Below are 17949 nucleotides of genomic sequence, written 5' to 3' on the forward strand. Positions count from 1 at the left end.
GAAGGGAATGGGGCTGGGGCTGGAGCTGGAGCAGGATGGGTGTGGAGCCTGCAATTCCAGCAGCAAACCCTGTTTACTTGCTCTCAGGTTTTTATGCCGTGGGGCATGATCGTAATTTGTTGGGTTTTTTTTAAGTGCCGGATTCAAATACATGAGCGAATGGAAGGCTCCTCTGAAAAAGGGCTGGACTACAACACTGTCCACTAATAATCTAGCAAGGACTGTGTATCCCAGTTGTATGGCTAAACTCTGGTGGGGTGGCCATGCCCTGGAACTAGTGACTATAAAGGGTGGCTTCCCTAGGAGACCCACAGAAAATCTAGCTTAAGGGGGGACCCACAAAGGGGCATTACTGGGATGCAATGAGCCGGTCATGCAGTGATGCCAGGCTGGCGGGATAGAGACCCTCTGGGTGGAGCAGGGCAGCTCTCAGAGGCGTCTGATAGAGCCCACCTGCATATGGAAAAACACAGGGCTTCTTCACTTCCTCCCCCCGTGACCACAAAGCAAAGCCTCATCGCACCACCCAACTCACTGGATCTCTTCAGATTTCAGCCAGTGATTGAGAGAGGAGACGAGAATGCTCCCAGGAAAAGGCGGCTTCCCAGCCTCCTTCTGGATGTCAACCTGTGCCGAGTTGCACAACGCATGGACGCCAGCATCCGGCCGGCTGGAGATGCAGAACTTGATGGGAACGAGAGGTTTGAGATTCTGGGCTGCCTTCTGCAATGCAACACAAGAAGGGATCGTGAGCAAGTTCCTGTGGAGCCCCTAGGATATGGTCACCCTCGCCTTCCCCCACGCCACTGAAGTCACCAGAGTTTTAAGCCACCCTCACTCCCACCAAAGGGCCTTTGTCCTGAGCAAGTGATAGAAGAGCAGTGACTGTGCCTGTTTAATGCGAACATGTACAGCAAGCCTAACTGCCAGTGGCTATTCACCTATGCCTTCTTTTGAAACTAGTTTTATGCAGCTACCCTCTGGGGGAAGAGAGATTTCTCAGTTCCCACCCCCACTGTGCTTACCACGACACACTGCTAAGAACCGGCGTCAGATTGCCTGAGATATAAAAGTAGCCTCCCCCATCACCGCCAAATACAGAAGAGCCCTCTGGTCCTCATTGGGGCATCAGATTTGGATGCACCAAGGACTTCCACGATGAAGCCCAGGCACACCAACCACTGGGACCTTCTATTTCTTTAGCCAGTGGCTACAGTCGACCTGTACTTTCAGAACACGAGGGGTCATTTTTGGATGCCTGATGCGAGGCAGTCTAAAGCAGCCTGATTTCCAGACAGTGAGCACCTGCCCTTGGGAGAATCAGGCTGTTGTGAAGGGTGTCTCAAGCTAGGCACCCAAAAATAGAGGCATGAAAAGTCACTTGTCAGTGCTGAAAATGTAGGTCACTGTTTTTCAGATGATTTACATCATGGGGAAAGAGCCGAGCACTTGTGACAGATGTTAGTCACAGCCCTTAACACTGTGCTGGCAGGTTCTCAGGTGGTCTGGGAGGGGAGAAGATGGTGCAAAAGCCTAAATAATACAGTAGAAAAGATTTTTTTCCCCTTGAGATAAAAGTTATTTTTTCCTGAGTTAGCTCTGGCCCTAAAGCTGGCTTATACCAAGATGCTATACCATTCCAAGCTTTCCCTAGCCCTGGCCACTCTTCCCATATTGGGGCAGTAGTTGGAGCAGGACTGAGTGAGCAGGGGTAAAATTAAACTCAGCAGCCCAGGTGGACAAAACTATTCCCATGCCTTTTAAGTGACACTATAAAGGGAGGGAAGATGCTGGATTGTATTTGAAGCCACACGCTGGGCGTGACAACCGGTCAAGGTCCCCAGGGATTAGGTGAGGTACAGCAGCTCCTCAGTGGACACCAAGTCGCTTCCTTCTAGTTGTCTACAGAGAGGTTTCAGTCGTCCTAGTTCATGAAGCAAGGCCCAACTCTATTCAGGCTATTCGTGCTCCTGGAAGACTTGTGGACATGGTGTGTTCAAGAGACTGATCATCAGCGTCAAGGGACTGACTTTGGCAGGAGGGAGGTCTTTTGCCAGGTGTAGGCTTCATCCTTTGGTTTTCCATGAAGACCATCTCTGTGCAGAAAACTGCAGCTGATGGCTGCAAGCATATGTTTCCTCCCAGCCATAACGGGAGCAGGGTCATAATAAGCAACAGCACGCTTCCATTAATTTTTAAAAGCAGAGGAGGAGCCAGGGGACCAGACTAGCAATAATGTAGTGCTGATGTAATGGATTTCCTTAGGCCCACGGATTAAGGCCCTCTCCCAATTATATGCAGGAGTGAGATGCCAATGCATGGGTGTCTAGGTGGGTGCACTAGTGAAAGGACAAATGGCACAGACCCATTTCACCAGGAGGACAGGACGGAATTTCCTTCTATTCACTGCTTACAGCATTGGACGAGGTTGCTTCTGTTTGCAACATCCCTTCCTTTCATGCTGAGACCTGCCGCCACATTGACGCACTGTCCCACTCATGCTGAGACTTATGTCACGGAAAGACTCAAAATGGAAAATGATGCATATGTAATTTATGCAGTCTGAAGGCTGCATCTCGCTACTGCCAGAATCACCCCGCTTGGGCATGAAGCTGCAGTTGGGATGTTCGCGTTAAAAAATGTAAAATGATGCACCAGCATACTGATCCTTTCCAATTTTCAAGAAAAGAGGGGGAAGCAGCTTGGGACCAGTCAGATTTTGCATAATGACTCGGGCGGGACTGATGAATTAAAAACCTGTTTATACAGCCATCACATCAAACCTGCTTACAGGGCCATCACAGAATGGTCCGTGTGTGTGTGTGCGTGCGTGTGTAAGGGTTTATCTAGATCAGGATAAGTTAGATTTTCTTAAAACCTCTTGTGTAGTCAGGGCAGGTTTTAATTTTAACATGTTAGCCAGTCAGGGTGAACCCATGACCCATTAACATTAAAAGACAGCTTTCTGTCGACACTAAGGTTTTACAACAACTCAGCTCTCACAACCATACATGTTTTACCCTTTGTGTAGAATAGGTGCTTGAGACAAAAACGCGAGCACAACTGGCATAAGTGGGACACATCTAAAAGATAGACTAAAAAAAGAAAGAAGAAAACCAGATTGATGGTTATAAATGTCCTTTCCTCTCCCACCTCCCATCCCAAGGAGACCCAGCAGTGATCTTTATTAGATTTCAATTTGGTACCACGAGTCAATAAAGATTTAACTGCTGACTCGGAAATGCCTTCCAGACTCCCACTATTTTAGCAGACAGGATTCCAGCCTCTCTGAAACAGACTGCTGTAATGTACTGGGAGGCGAGGAAAAATGTAACTGAGCTGCAGGGGGAAGGCCTGGGAACCAGAATGCAAACGGCCCAGGCCTTTTCCTCTTCCTAATCCTTCTATTTGGAGTTCACATGTGGTTACAATTAACAATGAAAATCTTTATTTATTACCCTTAAGCAGAGAGGAGCAGACAGAAATTAAACAGTTTGCTTCAGCAGACCCTGGCATGTGGCTCAGCAATTTGTTTGAAAGCGAAGGCTGAGTTGAAAGGGTAAACTTTCTATATGATGCGTTTTGGTTTTGTAGATTTTTTTCTTTTCCAGGCATCAGGGAACCACAGCAAATCCACAACTGAGGACCCAGGATGAGAGATGGAAAACATCCTGCTCTTTGTTACAGACCACTCGGATCAACCCAGACTCCGTCCTCCACCGTTTCCCTGACTCAGCACAGTCCGTGCATCCCGTTTCGTGCCTCTGCCTGAACAAAACGGTTGGTCCCAAGGGAGCGTGTCCTACAGCAAGGTTCAGGTCCCTCCCCTCCTGGAGGTTGGCCTTTTGGAGAGCAGGCTGGAAAGGAAGAGTGGACAGGAGGAGAATAGTCCATTTAATTGTTCCCTACACCTCAGTCAATGAACCGCTGAGATGCACAGCTGGATGACTGGGACAACACAAAGCTATTTTCACAGCTGCCTCTTTCCAGCAGGATGTCCTCCCAGGCAGAGCCCTCTGGAGAGGACACCACGGGAGATACAGGCTGGACTGGACGTTAGAGGAAGAATGCAATCAAGAGCAACGTCCAAAACTAAGCTAGCGAAAGCCGCTTTCCCTCCAGGCCCACAGGCATGTGGACGTTCAGAGACATCGCCACTCATTCCTGTCACCGATACCTTTCGGTAGTTCAGCAAAAGGATATCTTCATCCACCTTCTTGCACAGAGCATTTCTAAACTGCTGAAGCCACTTGCGGGAAACTTAGAAATGACCCCAGGACTCCCGTGAGCGTCCTCTGTGTGGCAACCAGATATCCTTTGAGCCCGTAGGCAGATGGCAGTTGGCTTGCCTTCATTCCTGTAATGCTAATCTGCTAACGTCACCTGCAGGGCATTATGAAGAGATGCATTGTTTACTCGTCAGTAACTGTGTGCGGGTCAGCTGGAATTTCTCCTGCGTTTTCAGGAAAAAACCAACAATCCCGGTGATAAAATAATACCGCTTTGGAGCTGCACAGTGCCTTTCATCTGAGCAACTCAACAGGCTTTACCAATATCAATTAAGCCTCTGAAATGCCCCTGCTGTGTATTATCTCAGGGCTCCACTGGGGAAACTGAGGTAGGGAGATTAAGTGACTTGTCAAGGTCATCCATGCCACAAGAGGGAAAGCTGGGGCTGGCATCGAGGGACTGAGCTCATCTCTCCGTCCTGCTGCATTTATGCTAGTGGAACAGTGGACTGAAATGGCTCTGCCTTCCTGAATGGCTTCTGGGGACGTCACGTCCCAGCTCCCGGCTTCCTCTTAGCCTGCATTTGACTCCAGGTTGGCACACGCCGAAGGTGCTCCATTGGTCCAATCCAGTCTCTTTTCTATTCTGCTTTACTTTCTGGGATGCAGTCTCTCCAACCCACTGTATTCCCTGAGTGTCTAAGGCTGCCACTTCACATCATACATTCTCGAATACAAAGCGAAGCGGAAAACGTATCACTTGCCTATAGCAGGTCTGTTCTTGTAGCGGGGTAGTCACTAAATGGTTCCATATTTAGAACCATATTAAAGTTTCCGCTGCTGCATGCCAGCACAATACAGATTCCCATATTGCCATGATTACACAGGGGCTCATTCCCTCCCCACACTTGCTGGAGACAGAGAAAGAGAATAAGCCCATTAATGTTCTGTGGCGAGAGCCAGGAAGAAAAGGTGCGTTTCCTTCCCTCACATTAAATACAATCTGTTTAAGATGGTCCCTTGGGAGATTCCCATCCCTACAGTTGGCACATGGTTCCAGGTCCCTCCTCTCCCCAAATCAACAACAGATGCATTGCAGAGGAATGTGCATTATAGTCAACGGTTTGGAAATATGGATTTATTCTTGCTTCTTTGCACAGGGCTGCTTGTTGGGGTAAGTTGTGGGACACGTAGCCTAAAACAGACTCTGGTTATTTATATAGACCTCTAATATTGTATCTCACTGTTGATTAAGCTGTTGCTCATTAAGGACCAATGATGCCTGGCTCCAGAGGCTGAGAACTGGCAACTCAAATGAAAGAGATGGAAGCAGTACAATTTATCCATGCGCAAAGCTGTCTGCACACAGCTTATGTACTTTTTATGACCATCTCAAACAGTCCAAAGAGGGCTTCTGGGAGACTTAAGCAATATGTTGGTTACATGTTGACCCTTCTTTATAATTTGTGGTTTTAGTAGCATCTAGAAGACCCAGCCAAGACGAGTTTGCAATCCTGACAGGCATCACAGATACAGGGTGCTGAGGCACTGCTCCGATCAGGTCTCCTGCTCCTGGGCTCGATTTCCCAACTGCCCAGACAGCAAAAGCTTTTCTGCTGAACTCTCCCCGAGAACATCTCTATTCTCTGTGCTGCTCTAAGTAAAAGCCCTGCCCGGTCAGGGCCATTAAGGAAGCTCTCGCTCCTTCACATCCCAGGACGGGGACCCCAGAGGGGACCCTGCTTTGGAGATCCCAGCCTGACTGTGATGAAGAGGCAATTCAGACAAAAGGCTGCATGGACTAAGGCTCCCTGGCAAGTTTGCTCCTCAAAGTCTCTCGGCAGTAGTGTGACAGTGGAAGCCACCTGTCCACAAAACATGCCTGATCTGCAAAACCCTTTATAACAGGCAAACAGAAACCTGAAGCCTGCTCCTGAGGATCACAACCCCACTGATACCACTGACGCTCTGGTGATGTAACCGAGGGAGAAATCTGATCCTGCAAACAACAAGGCTTCCCTAAGACCCTGACACCCCGGCAGGCATATCTGAGCACCGGGGACTAGCATCCGCCCCACTGGCAACCCGTGACCTGCCCCAGGTCATGCAGAGAGCAGGCAGCAAGGCACTGAATAGAATTTGATCTTCCCAACTCTCAGCCCCATGGTCTAATGACTAAGCTAGATCTCCTCTGTGAAGATGCAGCATTAGAAATCAGATTTTAGCTGGGCTTTAGAAAGCAAAAGGGACATGCTGGGGAAACTGCACATGGAAAAGAATCCTGCTGATGAGAAAGCCCCAGCATGTGCCACGGTGGCTCAAAGCAGCCCTTGCAGACAGCTGGGGGCTTTCTTGGAACCAGAGAGCAGACCCTTGCCTAGTGTGAACAAGCCCAGCTTCATCGACCACAGCAGCACTATGTGGATTTACACCAACTGGTGTTTAATGGGATGGACATGAGCAGGGATGAATCAGAGAGGGAGCAGCGAAGTGGCTCACTCTGCCTGGATGGCAGTGTCTGCAAGCCGGCCTCCGAGATCACCAACAGCACTGTCCAACCCAAACAGGACTCGCGGATGAATATTCCCTGCGCCCACCTTCTTTTCCTTGGAGCATGTTCTAAAACGGCCTCACATGGTCCTCCCGAACTGCTCCCCCCGCGCCTGTCTCTTGCATGGGAAATGTTATCTGGATTTAGCACAAAGCTGCCGGCCAAGGCAGAGCCCTGAGCAGGAAGATTTGTTTTGGGCAGCATTCCCCAGTGCAGCGGGAGGCAGCGTGCCTGGGACACAGCTCAAACCAAACAGTGGGCGCCTTAATTTCTCCCTGCCTTGCCTACACTGAGACGAGGCAGAACTAGCATGCAATAGCCCGGGGAGCTGGGCACTGCCTGCGGGGGGGGCGGTGTCCCGACCACATCAGAAGTATAAATTGCATTACAAGTATTTCACGATGGAGACAATCAAACCGCGTGTGGCCTGCTAGCTGCGGTGCTGATAGGGTTTGATTCTCCACAGTCTCATAACTTTCATAAGTTCAGGGGACTATTTTCACACAGCAACAGCTGCTTATTTGAGTACTGGGGAAGGGAAAGGTCCAGGTGCTTGGACTTCACATTCAGGGATCTCTTCATTACAGTTGGGTTATTTGGATGAGCAAGGAGTATAGGATAAGGTCCTGTATTATGCAAAAGTACGTGACCCAAGACGTGGCCTAGTCACAAGGGTTAGATTCTGATCCAAATGCTGGGGCAGGGCAGGTGTGTTCGGAGCTGAGCTTCTGGACTGGACACATTGCTGGACATCACAAGTCCTGAAGGCTGCAGGAGGAATTTGCTTTCACTAAGAAATAGGGTTTTAACCACCCACAAAAACCACCCCATCCAAACACATTCAAAAACTCATCTTTATCTGCCTGCTTAGTTTGCAGAACCCACACTTGCCTCTGTGTCCTGCAGATGGTCTCCAAACTCTGTAACAAGTCTGAGCCCACCTAAGACAAAGCAGTTGGTACCACAGGGTTCAGGTGTGGCCCTGACTGCAGCACAGAGACATCAGAGGTAGAAAATAGCATTCCTGTTCAACGGCCCTGTATCCAAGCCCTTGCGCTGCAGGAGGATCTCTCCTAGCCACCTTAGCTCTACAGCACACAGCCGAGCAGTTCAGACTCCAGGAGGCAGTGTGGCAGTGAAAGGCCTGCCCTCCCCAACTACTCCATCACAGTTTTAATTATACTTATTGATGCTACACAACAACTTCACCTCAAGGTTTATTTGCTAGTTTGCAGCTACAGCCAAATGCCAGATCTTGGTCTGCACGGAACTCATGCCCTTCTACCGAGTTAGCCTCCCAGCTTCAGAAACCTGTATTTCGGAGCTCGAGGCTGCTAGAAGGTAGAGCAAAGACAACTAAATTCCTACAGGCTCCAGAAGCTTTTTGTTATCGTTTCTTTAAGACATCCCATGTGGTTCTAATAGACACAGCCCAGCTCAGCAGTGCCCAACATCAATCCGACCACATGAAAGGGAAGCATATCCAAGAATTGGCCGGCGTGCAGTTGTGGGGATCAAAATGCCGATGCCATGAAATGACAATACCAAATACGCTCATCCTTCTGCTTTATTTTTAACGGCCCACTCTTCCCATTGCCTCGTTAAACAAAGTTGCTTGCTTGCATGCTGCCAAACCACTGCTGAGTTCATCCCAAATCCCAAACAGCGATAGAGGAGGGGGAAGAAGCATTGCTCAGCCTAAAGGGTGAGGTCAAGGGTTCTTTCTCTTTCGGGTTCCCTCTAGAGTTTATGCAGCATCCCAGATAAGGGCACTCACGTGCCACCAAAAAGCAGCACAATTGATCATTTGGAAGAGACAACACCAAGCCACCATGCAGATCCTTCTCAAGCCAGGCAAGGGCATTGGTTTGCTGCTGACTTGGAGAGCTCTTGCTACCGAATTGTACATGGCCACAGCCTGCAGCACACATCTTTCCTTGTGCACCCCCTACACACACGTGCACTTGTAAGGAGGGCAAAATGAGTCACTACGCTCAGACACTAGGACAGTGGAAGTCAACATAAAGAATCTAGATAGACTGGAAAAAAACATAGTTTATCTTTTGCTTCTGGCAAGTGTATACCCAAGCCAAGACATGCCAAAGGATAATCCTTCTTAAACCACAGCCTAGAACCATGCAGCCTCACGTGACACATGTTCGGGATGGCACGCATCAACCAGCTACAGCACAAGGCATCTGGACTGTCACCTCTTCCAATAGCTCACATCTCCCAAGCAAGCAACAGGCATGCCTTTCAGTTTAGCCCATGACTGATTCTGATTGCAGGGAGAAAATTAAGACAGCAGTTTCCTTTTAATTACAACCACCTGGAGGGAGGGTGAGACGTGGGAACCGCCAGCAGGGCGTACTAAGCACAGTTCGATATAGGAATGTAATTAAGCGAGTGCGATGGTACAAGAATGCCCAGATGTGCAGCATGTTCATTCTAACCTACGCAAGTGACCCACTTCCCACTGGCTGAATGAATGAATCACGGGTCCTGCTACCATCTGCTACAGAGGGCAGTGCTGACTACCGCAGGAAAGCTCCAGGAGTTAACACAACTCCTCAGTCTCTGCATGTGGCATTTGCAAGATCCTGCCTTTATGGGGTGCATTCAAAGGTAACAGTCAGGATCATTTGCAAACTCCATATTTACTCTTGGACATGCCCTTGGCCATGTAAATCTCTTCCCTTTAATGTTTGCCTCTGCAGGAAAAAATAAAGGACCTTCTGAGTTTCACTCTTGTGTACAGCGCGTTAGGTGCTTCCCTTCAAGGCAGCGGGGGCGAGGAGAGTGGGGGGAAGAGTGTGACAGTAATGAGGTGCTGCCCCCATTAGACAGTGGTTTTGCAAGGGGATGTTTAGCTTAAAAAAATTTCCAGTGTGAAATTTTTTAAATCTACTGGTCTGGGGTTTCATCCCAAACTACTGCTACAGACTGAGCCTTTGAGTCAAGCTTGACCAGGCAGAAGAATGCTCTGGCTGGTGGTGGGGAAGGAGGGAAGAGGCTTGTTTCTATATTTTGTATTAAAGAGGGATCACATCAGACACGCATCAGTCGCAGGGGCAGGGTCCAGACCCCCAATTCAGCTCCCTTTTCTGGTGCCTGTCAGGAGATACCCTATACCCACAGGCTGCACTGTCACCCCCTCCTTTGTACCCCCGTCAATTATTTTTTATTCCTATCTGCCTCGCTGCACATCCTAGGTACAGACCAGCCCACAGCCAAGCTTTTGGGGCACTCTCCAGGATGGAAACAAGAGGAGGGATCCAAACCTGTGCCTCCTGCTTCAGGGAGAGTGCTTCAGCCCTCAGGCTATCATCCAAGAGGCTGCCACCACTGGCCTTGTATTAAAAAATAATAGCAGCTACCATGGTATTTGATGAAGAACCCCATTCTGCCAATGCATGTTAGGCAGATACCTGCTGGAGCAGGCACCTCTCAGTGGCCTTGGACAGAGGAACTGTTCATTTTTGGATCCTGATAAAACTGTGTTGCAAAATGCAGGCAGTTCAGAGCCTGTACAGCAGCCCAAAACTAGGTGCTTAGGGGGATCTTTAACAACAAACAGGGAAGCTCCTTATAGTGTTCAGGCACCTCTGGGGTGAGGTGTCAGCTGGGCAGGGGTTTTCAGAAATACATTTTCGGTTTGGTCAGAAATGAAGCCCCCACGTCCTGCTTTAGACATCTGAGAACTTGGGCTGACAGAAGTCACTGTGAGGTGTGAAACAGCATACGGACTTTCCACGTGTCAGCTCCTCTACAGAAATGGTGTGCAAACTTGTTCTTATCCTGCAGTACATGAAAGCTAAACCCTAACAGCTCACCCCTCTGGCTCTTTTCTTCAGGCTCCAGTTTCTCACCTGTAAAAGGGGGATAATAATCTTTTCCCACTGGGGATTTGCAGAGATAAAAATATATTCACATTTGCATAGCACTGAGATACTACACGTAGGAGAGCCATGTTGGTACATGGTCAGGCCGATCACAATCCTCTTAGTGACGGTACCGGGAAGAATGGAGTTATTTAAGTATCACATTTGTACACGTGGAAACAATTCTGTTTTGCCTGCTTGCAAAGATTCTCACTCTCTCGAGCAGCTGGTAGGAAGAAGGCAGGCAAGGTAAGGCTCTATTGCTAATTAAACACTGCCGATGGCTTTGCTTGGACATACGACCTTCTGCAGAGGGATGCACTTAAATCACGTAGCCTTGATCAAAGAATTCCTGTACATTAGACAGGTGCTGTAGCAACCAGGTGCTCCTGAGACTACAGAAAAACAGTGACTGAATCAAGGTGCCACAGCCTTACAGGATAACAGCCACTAGGGACCTGCATGAAGATTAAAGTCACGATTGCATCTCTGGTGGAACAGACTGAGCTAACAACCCCACTGCATGTTTACTTGGAAACAAAGCACACGTCATTAATGTTAACGTGCCATGAAGTAAAAAGCTTTTATGTACATGGGCTTGGAACAGAGCAGAACTTTCTGTATGGAGAGCCAGTTTAGCAAGTGCACTTGCAGGTTTGGCAACTAATAACATTTTGCACTTCTATGCAACTGGCTGAAAGCGCTTTGCAAACTTCCTTCCAGTGAAGTTCATGTGCTCAGGGAAGAGATGCCATTTAATGCTTATTCTACAGATGGGGAAACTGAGGCACAGAAGTACGTCATTGCTCTTACAAGGCCACGTAGAGAGCTAGATCTTATCTGCATATGGATCTGCACCACTTTAGCAAGTCCCTATGTGGACACTCTTAATCAACAGCAGTTTATTCTCAGTCAATTTAAACCTGCCCTAAAATGAGTGAAACAAAACTTAAAGCAGCCTGGTTTAAAAGGAGATGCTCACACAGACTTTTGCAGAGATTTGACTAAATTGGTTTGAAGTCACACCTTACATTCATCTTACACTTAGGTCAGTCCTGTGTGTGGAGCAGAACACACACAGGCAGACTGCTGGACTAGCCAAAAAAGTGAAAAAAAAAGAAAAGAACTGCACTGTCCTAAATAATGTCCTGATGGGCGAGCTTGGGCAAATTCCTTAGGCTCCCTCTGCCTTAGTTCTCCCATATGCAAAATGGGAACAAGGCCCTTGATTCCCTTTGTGCAGGACTTGGAGATCTACTGTACAAAAGCATCATACAAAGAGTATAGTATAAATGATACATGGTTAATATTTACAGAGGTCACTGTTGGAACCTAATGTACCTCTCATACACCTTTCTTCTTTAAATCTGGTGAAATCTTCCTGACTTGTAAGAGCAGCAGGACAACGGAACAAGGTGGAATTCTTTTCGCTGGGAGTTTTCAAGAGGCTGGAGAGGTATCAGTCAGGGGAAGGGGAGATGTAGGGTTGGAGACCGTGAATCCTGCATCTCTGCAAGGGTATGGACTGGACGACCCTCCAGATCCCTTTCAGCTCTATGAATCCACTTGTGTTGCATTTTCATTGCAACAGCTGAGACTAATCAGTGTCATGAAAAATACCTACCTCCAAATAATTCTGGACCCTGAAAACGGGCTGATCTGCTGGCGTCCGTACAGCACCACTGCAGAGAAAGAGAGAGGCAACAGTTACTGTCGACGGCCAAGCTCCAGCCAAGTTCTCAACACAGATGACAGCATCACGCTGAGACACGAGGCTGGGTACACTGGCCAAAAAAGTGACAACCACCATTTTACCAAGCAACTCATTGTCACGGGGATGCAAGAAACTTTTTGTATCACTTACTCAGGGCCACATGCTACCTTTTCCTTCTGTGACGACGTGGGAGCAGCAAACAGTAGAATCCAGCTGGCAGCTTGCAGGGAGGAAAGCCAGGAAAAAAGGGCACCCTCCCACTGCCATATAATGCAGAGGCCCCTTGGCAGGTGCTACTTTGAGAAGGGGGCTCAAGTGCTGGATGGTGGAGGATGAGCCTCCCCCTAACAGCAACCGTCTCAGGTGTGGGGGGATGCCAGGAGCCAACAGAATTATCCTTTACTGCACAGGCCCAGCCCAAACCCATTAAGAGAAAAAGGCACGTTCAGTGGGTAGAGCAGCAGCCTAGGACTTTCAAGACCCAGTTTTAAGTCCCTGCTCTGACATCAACAGTCACTAAAGGCCACATGCTCAAATGTATCTAACAATGGGGACAGACACCAAGTGGGATATTCAGTGTCTCTGAGACATAGGATCACTGGTGTTTCTGACAACCCCTCCAAGGCACCTATCTGCATTTGTATGCAGTTAAATGCCTTAAGAATCTGGCCTTTACTTCCCTGACTTTAAAATGAGGAATAAAAGTGCTGACCTACCTTGCAGACACATTGTGAAAATAATGCATTAAGCACTGTCAGATCATGAGACACCAGCATAAGAGGAGCCATATGAATACCATAAATAAAAGTCAGTGCAAAAACAGCCAGCAACTGTCATGGGCTTTGAATCAAACAGCAATGATTTTTGCCCTCCTGAAGGCGGCTAGCTTCATGAGACCCATGAAGATCCTCGCTGCGCAAAGCCCTTAAGCACATGCTTAACTTTAAACCTGGGCTTATATCCCACTGCTTTCAAGGTGTCTTAAGTGCATGCTTAAGCATTTTGCTGAATTTGGCCCAAACTGAATAAGAAAGTGCATTTTAAGACTTCCAAAAATTCATATTGAATGGAGTTTGCATCTTCCAGCCATAAGAACTGTCCCATTTATAATGGCCTAATCTGATTACAGGCAAAGCTGGGTAGACAGTAATCTGCCACTATGATTTTAACAACAGATGCCATTTGCATATTTTATATCAATTAATCCTTTTCTATTCTGCCTGCATTGTTTTGCTAGGACAATGTTTCACTGAGACTTAAGGGGGAGAGAGAAACTCATTCATGGAAAAAAAAAGTGAAATAATGCAATCTCAGCTGTCAAAATGGATTACGTGGCATACACAGCATTCAAACTCTCCCCACAAAAGTGAAACGGTCCCTTTCTTGCTTCTAAAGAAGGCTTTATTCTGCCTTCGTTCTCTCCCCTCCATTCCAAGGATTAAGGGAAAAAAGAGTAAAATAAAATACTTTGCATTGGCAAAAGCTTCAGTTTTTTCCCCCTTTAACTTGGTAAAAAGATTTGCGAAGACCAAAGCAACCAAAATCCAACCTTTTCTCACTCTCTGCCCAAGTCTGGATCACCTCCTCAAACTTTTTCCTACTGTGTACCCCCTTCCAGATTTACCAGCTGCCCACGTACCCCTGCCAGCATATTATAACCTCTTATATACTAATTATTACAATGAAAATGAAATCTGCCATTGCACAATTTCTCCGGCATATCCCCCAGAGATGTCTGGGGTATGTGTACCACAGTCTGGGATCCCCTGTCCTGAACTGTTCTCAAAAAAACCCCACTTGGGACACTTCCACTGCAGTCACCAGCAGGTTTGATACAAGCTCGTGTCTGGCTTTTCAATGCCCACAAGAGGAGACAGACTTTTGTACAAACTCAGCAGCTAAATAAGAGTCCCATTTATAATAAAATTAATCTCTAGCCAGACTTCCTAAGAGCCAGGTGGTTAACGAGTAACCAATAAGCTAACTGGCAGAGGATGCTGAGTTCGGGGAATTCTTGTGACGGTCTTTCTTTTATACCCCAGGGTTTTTCTCGCTGCAAGGTGGTAGCAAAGTTTGACTAGTGAGTCCAGAAACAGAGGTACAAGCCTCAGGCCAGATGTACAGGGAAAGCTGCCCTCTGTTGTCAATGGAAAACTGGTCACGGGGCTGGGGGATGTCAAAGGCAGTCAGATGTAGTATCAGCCTCATCTTCCTTAGGCGCAGTTGGGGATGAAAACTGGACTGGTCTGGTCAGCCGTTCTCACCCATCTCTTACTTCAAGTCTGCAACCTCCCTCTGCCCGTCCCCCCCAACCGCTTTGCTTGCATCCTTCATGCAGACAGCCACGGTCATCCCACTGGGGTGAGAGGTACGTATCATCGTGCAGAACGTAGCTCCACGCGGACCCCTTGGCAAACCTCAGCGGAGTTTCTGTTCACAGGAACAGCCCTGTTGCCCGTTCTTCCTCTTCCCCAATCAACCCCATCCGCCCTCGAACTCCTTGTAGCACGGCCGGATCTTGTTAAGCGCATGGAAAGCAACCAGGTGGGAGCTACCGCACCCTGGTAAAATTAAGGATGATAAAGGCAAGGCCGGACAGGGCAAAGGCTTACTCAGCAAGGCCCCCACCCATGCTGCCCAACTCTTGTGCAGTCTTGGCTCCAGGCTGCGTCTCCCCCGGGGGAGGACCAAGAGAGGGACTATCGCTTGGACCAAACCTCCTGACAGCTGCCGGGGACGGCTCTCCCAGCAAGTGTCCTTCACTGGGGGTTTGGTTCTTAGAAACACAGCACAAGGGAGAAGCAACACCAGTTTGGAGGCCTGACCCTGGCCAGTTGCCTTTGCCAGCCGAGCCACCTCTTTTCACACCAGGGTGGCCCAGCCCCTGCCCTTGCCCCTGCCCTCCCCCAGGCGCCAGGGGCCGGGTCGGGCTGGGCCGGGCCGGGCACTCACCTATAGCCCGTCCTGCGGTACTGGAAGAGCACGAGGTAGCGCTTCGGGCCCACAGTGCAGTGATAGCTTGTGTGTGCACACGTCTGCCCCCCCCACGTACACACAGTGGCATATCGACACTCCCCCCATACACTCCTGGCAGTGTACACACTGCGGTATACACCCCCCCCGTACACACAACAGTAGATATACAGACATGTACACACACGGCAGTGTACACATGTACACACAGCTGTATATATACACACATGCACACCCTCCCAGTATACACACACACCAGTATACAGACGTACACACAGCGGCGTACCTACACACATGTGCGCAGCCCCCCAGCATACACACACGGCAGTGTACACACATACACACAGCAGTATACATACACACGTGTACACCCACACACACACGTACACACCCACCAGTACACCTACCATGCACATATGTACACATACACCGGTATACACACATACACACACGTGTACACACACATCAACACATACACCCACCAGTATATATATAAACATATGTACACACCCACCAGTATGCACATATGCATACACACACATCAGTATCCACACACGTGCCTATATGTATACACACATATGCACACACACACCCTGGTACACACACACGTATACCCTCAATATACACACAGACATGCATATACGTACACACATATCAGTATCCACACACATGCCTATATGTACATACACACATGTATGTGTATACACATGCGCATATGTACACACGCAGCAGTATCCACACACACATGCATATATGTACACACACACCAGTACATACATGCATATATGTACACATACCCATACACACACACACACACACACACACACACACACACACATATACACACTAGGGCTGTGGAAAACTTTGGATCATGATTCAGATTCAGAGATGATTTGGAGGCCAAATCTATAAATCTGAATCAAATCATGGGAAGCTTGAGGCTTTCCGAATCAATTCAGAGCTTCTGAATCGAATTGTGGGCATCCGAATTGGCCGAATCCAAACCCAAACCCAAATCGAATAGTCCCCTATTTGCACAGGCCTAATACACACACATATGTACACACACATATGTACACACACACTGGTATATGAATCCACGCATGTGTACACATCCATGGGTATATAGACACACACCTTTCTGTACACACACCAGTATACGCACACCGACATACTCCTATGTATACACACACATGTACACACACACAACACAAACATATAACAAAAATATTCTTCTGCCTGGTTTTGCAACCTGGACAGCTGTGGGAAGAACAAGAGTGCAGAGCGGACTGGAGACCTGTGGCGAACATAGGGAACTTGCCCAGGCCTAGCACTATGGCTCCCCCGCAGCTGAGAAGCCTGCAAAAGCACAGTGAAAAAACACAAAACACTGGGTACCATTCTCAAAAGCACCCAAGGGGCTGCCTTAGCAATAGTCCCAGTGGCCACGCAAGACCCTTGCGCCTGAGCAGAGGTGGCTTGGAATCGGGATTATCGCGACGGCAGCGACAGATCCTGGAGTCAGGCAGGGGGACATTTCCATAGAGTGCTGAGGACACAGCAGACACAGCATGCCAGACAGGGTATGCCTTGGGGTGGAGAGTTCAGGGGTTGCTAACCTTTCAGGCTATCCTGCAGCTCTCCAGGCTTTTGTCCTACTGGCATCCTGCTCTGCTGCTGGCAGGGGCTATTTAGTTTGCATTTGTTCCTTGCAGCTCACTCCATTCTGCTTTGACCCCTCACTTGTACATGCCAAGAAAATGCTGCTGGGAGACTGCAACTGGACCCTGGAGCAGTGTGCTCTGAGTACCCCAAGGAGTGTGACTTGGGAAGATGCAGAGGGACCACCCTCAGGCACCCGACAGCCTGAACCCCTTTGGCTGCTGGTGGGATTCAGGCTCTGAAGTGCATACATCCCTTTGGACGATGGGTCCTGGCTCTCTGAATCACTGGCCTTCGGCGTAATATTTTCTAGATGTACGTGATTTTTAACCTGTGCCTCTGCCTTCTCTGTGTCCAAGGGGAGCAGCAGGATTACAAGATACCCTTTTCCATTTGGCCGTGGACCCTTCCACCCCACGGTTCCCTGGCTCATGAAACCCACTAGAGCCCCAGGATAAAAAATAAACCGGGCTTCCACTATTCAGACCGTAATTACAATCATCCTGTGTCCATGGAACGTGCACCGTGCATTCCCTTCTAATTAATGCAAAGGCATTCAGCATCTTGTTGCAGTTTAATATCTGCATGGGGATTTGCATAGATTAACATACTAGCAGATGCAAGCAGTACTGCAGCCTACACCCAGTCACATGGGAGCAGCATAAGAACTGCCTACATTTCTTCTGACATCCTAACACCATATCCACACAACCACAAGCCAAGTCTCGGCTCATGCAGAAACCCCAAACTACTGCTGGGCACCTGGGCGAGCAGAGGAAAAGGGACACCTTGCTGTACCTATAATCCTTAACTCGGGGAACCCTAATTGATATTAGGCCAGAGTCCCTGTGTCTATTCAATACTGTTCTTCTGTGAATGCCCTTGCATGTATGGAATGGATGAGCCCTCCACTGCTGAGTGGCAGACGGTCTCCCGCGC

At 48.5% G+C, this 17949-nt stretch overlaps 1 protein-coding gene across 1 annotated transcript in view; it reads right to left on the reverse strand.

Moving 5' to 3' along the window:
* The window catches only part of PUSL1 (pseudouridylate synthase-like 1), a 57412-nt gene extending 40891 nt beyond the window's left edge, over positions 1-16521 (reverse strand). The window contains 4 exon segments of the mRNA XM_019541739.1: positions 536-723; positions 12286-12343; positions 15328-15410; positions 16486-16521. Of these exon segments, the coding sequence (XP_019397284.1) occupies positions 536-723; positions 12286-12343; positions 15328-15410; positions 16486-16521 (365 nt within the window).
* Between the last annotated feature and the right edge of the window lie 1428 nt (positions 16522-17949).

This window comes from Crocodylus porosus, unplaced genomic scaffold, assembly GCF_001723895.1.
Source record: "Crocodylus porosus isolate Cpor-Errol unplaced genomic scaffold, CroPor_comp1, whole genome shotgun sequence".
Taxonomy (NCBI): domain Eukaryota; kingdom Metazoa; phylum Chordata; order Crocodylia; family Crocodylidae; genus Crocodylus; species Crocodylus porosus.